The sequence below is a fragment of the Talpa europaea genome (assembly GCF_964194135.1).
Source record: "Talpa europaea genome assembly, chromosome: 10".
Taxonomy (NCBI): Eukaryota; Metazoa; Chordata; class Mammalia; order Eulipotyphla; family Talpidae; genus Talpa; species Talpa europaea.
The window spans coordinates 73,971,182-73,975,525 of record NC_140077.1 but is presented as its reverse complement, the minus strand read 5'-3'; the positions used below and the strand labels follow the sequence as shown (position 1 = coordinate 73,975,525).

At 54.0% G+C, this 4,344-nt stretch overlaps 1 protein-coding gene across 1 annotated transcript; it reads right to left on the bottom strand.

Moving 5' to 3' along the window:
- Nucleotides 1-1,727: 1,727 nt before the first annotated feature.
- Nucleotides 1,728-3,985, bottom strand: KISS1 (KiSS-1 metastasis suppressor; the record flags this gene model as incomplete). Its single annotated transcript, XM_084245526.1, has 2 exons — nucleotides 1,728-2,077; nucleotides 3,883-3,985. The coding sequence occupies 2 exons, from the start codon at nucleotides 3,983-3,985 to the stop codon at nucleotides 1,728-1,730; spliced, it is 453 nt and encodes a 150-aa protein (XP_084101652.1).
- Between the last annotated feature and the right edge of the window lie 359 nt (nucleotides 3,986-4,344).

Below are 4,344 nucleotides of genomic sequence, written 5' to 3'. Positions count from 1 at the left end.
AGTGCTTGTATAAATAAATAAATGAATCTTTAAAAAAAAAAGTTGTAGAAAGTTAAAAAAAAATTTATCCTATATTTGTAAGCTTCAAAGACCCTTTCTGATTCCTTGATTATTCCTGTGTTTATAACACTCATTACTTGTTTCTTGGATGCAAAATTCTCATAAGACTGTGAGAAAAATAGAGGGAGTCACAGGGAATTAGGGAATTTTGTAAAATAAGTTGGCATACACCAGCTCTCAGAGTCCCACCAGCCTCTTCCTACCCAGTCTCATCTGGGGCAAGACTGGTCCGGGAGGTGGGAGAATAGTTCACTTAACAGCATAAGCGCTGAAGTTGTGATTCCTCTCGCAGAGGTACAGAGATACACCCTAGGGAGTTTGGAGGATGCGTGTCCTTCCAAATACCCATGGCATCACCCCATCATGTATGCTGTGTCCTGACCTCCTAGCCACAAAGATGATTTGAGAGCCTGGCAGATTTCAAGGGTAGAAGTATAGATGGGGCAGGTTGCAGTGTTCCCAAGGCAGCTTATCTTGTTGCCATAGCAACAAGGTCCTGCCTCCATCCTGCAGTCCTGGTGTTTTAGCGGGTGGAACACTATGGGGTTTCACAGGTTGGTGGTGGGCCCCCAACCCTTCCAGGGAAGAACATTTCCATTCCAGACTGGGCAGGGAAGGGCAGCCTGAGGCTATGAAATAGGGCTGGTGTTTCTTGTGGATATCCTATCTTCCTATACAACCCCAGCTCCCCAGTTCCTGGGACCTCCACCAATGTCCCTACCAGGCAGCTCACCTTTTCCCGAGATCCACCATGGCTGACTCAGACGGAGACCCTGCTCCAGTAGACAGGGCAGTGGTGGGGGCCAGGCTCTGGTGCAAGTCCTGGCTTTTTAACGGATGGAACACTGTGGGGCTTCATGAGGTGGTGGTGGGCCCCAACCCTGGCTTCCCAGCCACATGGATGATCTGAGAGCCTGGTATATTTCAAGGGTAGAAATGTGGGTGGGCCGGCAAGTCTGATGAGACTTGCTACTCATTGGCTGTGTGCCTGGTGTGAGCTTTTGAGCTTTGGGAACCTCAGGATTCTCCCAGCGAGGTTGGACATAACCCTGGGCTGTTACAACAAGGACACAGGGAAGTGACACATGAAAAGTGCTGGACCCAGCAAGGGCTTCTCAGATGGGGACATCTCTTGCAGGCAGACTAGAGCTTGGGGCCAAGCTCCCCAGCAGAGGCGCCTCTGTAGGCTGGGGAGATGCACAGCGGGCAGGGCAGTGGCTGGCATCACCACCCACCTCCACTTGCCAGCAAACTCCCCTGGGCAAGGGGAAGGGGCTGACATTGGTGCCACGCCAGCCAAATGGCTGCTCTGCGGTGGGGGGGGGGGGTTGGGGGGGGGCGGCGGGGGACTGCTCAGTCCCTTCCCATTGGGCTTCTTTTCAGTTATCTTTAAATATTTGCAGTGATTTGTTTGTATGTGTGTGTAAATGTCCTGCTCGCCCAGAATTGGGGAGAAAATTACCTGGTCCTTCACCACAGCTGGTTTGAGAAGCACAGATTTGATAAGCTAAGTCACCTGAGACCTGCTAAAGATCTAGCTGAGGAAAGAAGGGGAACGAGCTGTTAGCAGCAATGGCAAAATCAGCCACAAATCACACCGGGTGAGTCGGCACATTTCCTTTATTGATTCTGGACAGAACTCCAGCCCCCATCCCCTGCTCCAGGCCTCAGCCCCGCAGGCTGGGAGCCCTCTTCTGGGGTTTGGAGTTCACGGCCTGGCATCCCCGCCCCTCTGCCTCCGGAACCGCCTGCCGCTTGCCATAGCGCAGGCCGAAGGAGTTCCAGTTGTAGGTGGACAGATCCTTCTCCCGCTGCACCAGCACCGCGCCCCGGGGCGCGGGGATCTGGCGGCTGCCGGGGGCGCACAGGCCGGGTTGCTGGGGCGCTGCGGGGCTCGCTGGAGGTGGGCACAGCGGGGCTCCGCGGGGGTTCGGCCCAGCACCAGCCGGCTTCCTCTCCTCGCAGCGTGGGCTCTGCTCCCAGGGGCGGCGGAGGGCCTGGCGTTGCAGTCCCAGGCCTAGGACAGAGCCACAGAGAAGCTGCCCAAGACGGCCCCTGGCAGCCTGCTTGGGAACCCCTCCTCACACCCTCTTCCTCGCCTTCTCATCCAGAGCTCCGCGTGCATGGCAGGGGCCAGGGCGCCTGCATCTTGGTGTGGAGGCTTGGATCATTTGCTCCTCCCTGCTGCCACATCACTTTGGTTTCGAAAGTGTTCCAGAATTCTCTTAAATCTCTTTTATATTAATTCTTCTTTTCAGAAGAAAATAAGGTGCAACTTGGAAATAAAACTGAAGTATTTGCTGACCGCTGAGCTTGGTGCCTGGCTCTCTGTGGGCTGCCTTGGCAGCCCCACTGGACTGAGCTCTCCTGGGGTGATGCCAGAGCATCCCTGAATCAGAGTGCTTGAAACAGTGCCTTGTGCATAATGGGGCCTTAATAAATGTGTGTTAAATGTATAAAGCTAAGGAGCTTGTAGTTGCCGTCATCAAGAAAGTAGAACTAAAACAATTTTGCCCCTGGCCCCCTAATATTTGTGGCCCCCTCAAATAAGTTATACAGGACTCAGCGAAGAATGGGAAATCATCTGGGTCACTTTAGCCACCTCCCCTTCCCCACTGGGGTGAAATCTCTCCCCTTCATCCAGAGGCTAAGAGGCTCATTTGGAAGCTCTTCACATGTGAGGCTCCTTCACTGCTATTTTGGGCAGTAAAGACGCGCAAATGACTGGGAGCAGACCCTGCCCCTAGCCAACTGTGGCAGGAGATTAGTGGAAATGAGGCCTGATGGGTGAGTGGGTGTGTGTGGGGTGGGGACTGGCATTGAGCCCTGCTCCTCAATCTTCTGGCACTGGTTGGAGAGAAGTGAGAGTTTGGGGGGCAATTATACAGTTTTCCTGCGGCCCCACCCCCTGCTTAGGGCCTGGCTGAGATTGTAAGGGGCCGCAGCTTCCTTCCCAGCTCACCCACAATCCCAGCAGTAGGGTCACCAAAAGGAGTCAAGGGCTCAATGTCTGGGGGAGCAGTGGTGCGGTTATTCTTGGAGTGGAGGCACCCTTCCCCCCAGAAAGAACACTTGATCCCAGGAGAGAAGACTCTCTTATCAAAGGACACCTGGGGTGGGTACTCTTGGGACATCCGGGGTATCTCATGCACAGTGATATGCTTGCACGCAGAACGTGCTCCGAGCTCCGCAGATGAGCAGCTGAGGTCCAGGGACACTAAGCCGCGGTTCTAGTTTATTCAGAAAGATGACCACCAGGAATAGACCCCCCCATTCCTGCCTTGGGGGTTGGCACCATTCCAACTCGGGCCACTCAGACACACTCCAGGGACCTTTCGTTCCTCTGGGGATTCTGCAGCATTTGCTTGAGTGGCTTTGGGAAGGTTGCTTTACCTCCCATTTCTCCAGTGTATCAGTCCCACAACGAACTTGTAAAGTGACAGGTATTAGGACTTGTCCTTTTGTTTAGGATTTTTTTTAATTCCCCACAAAGAATCTGAGCTTATTAATAAAAGAAACATGCCTAGCCAATTCCTTCCCAATGGACCTGCCCAGAGGCGGTGGTGGGTAAGCAGCGAAAGCCATGAGGGTCTGGATAACAAGCGCCTGAATGTGGGTGAGCCCCCGCGTCATGATATCAGCATGCCATCCCTTACTTGCAAGGTTAATGGGGTCCCTCAATGCCTGCGTAAACCCTGCCTTAGGTTTTCCATTAAATGCAGTGTGGAACACACGTCAGATGATAACTATGATCCGAAAGAATAAATCTCATCTTGCAACAACTCACTGGCTCCCTCCCCCCTGCTCCCTGACAACACATACCTGTGCATCTGGGACTCTCCCCAGGCACCACCTTTTCTGATGTCTCCCCGAAGGAGGTGGCACAGAGGAAAAGCATCAGCTGCCAGTAGACCAATGAGTTCATCCTGGTAAGCAGACAGGTCCTGGAGGTGTCCTGAGGCCAGACGGAGGGAGGACCAGGTCAGGCACAGGGGCTGGGCTGCGGCTGCATTAGGAGCCCTCCCTGGGAAGAGACAGCCCTGGCTGAGGAGGCCCCAGGGCTGGGGGTACCTGAACAGACACATGGAGGTGAGACTGGGCCCACTTGCACAATACAGCCAAAGTGGGCTCCTGCAGGCAGGCTTGCTGGGGGCAGTCATGTTAAGAGGAAGGATCCAGACTGTGGGAGGGCTAGGGTTGCTCAGGCTGCAGAATGCCCAGGACTTGCATCTCAGGTTTGCTGGAGAGGAATGTCGGAGAATTGAGGGCTGAGATGCCGTGTGT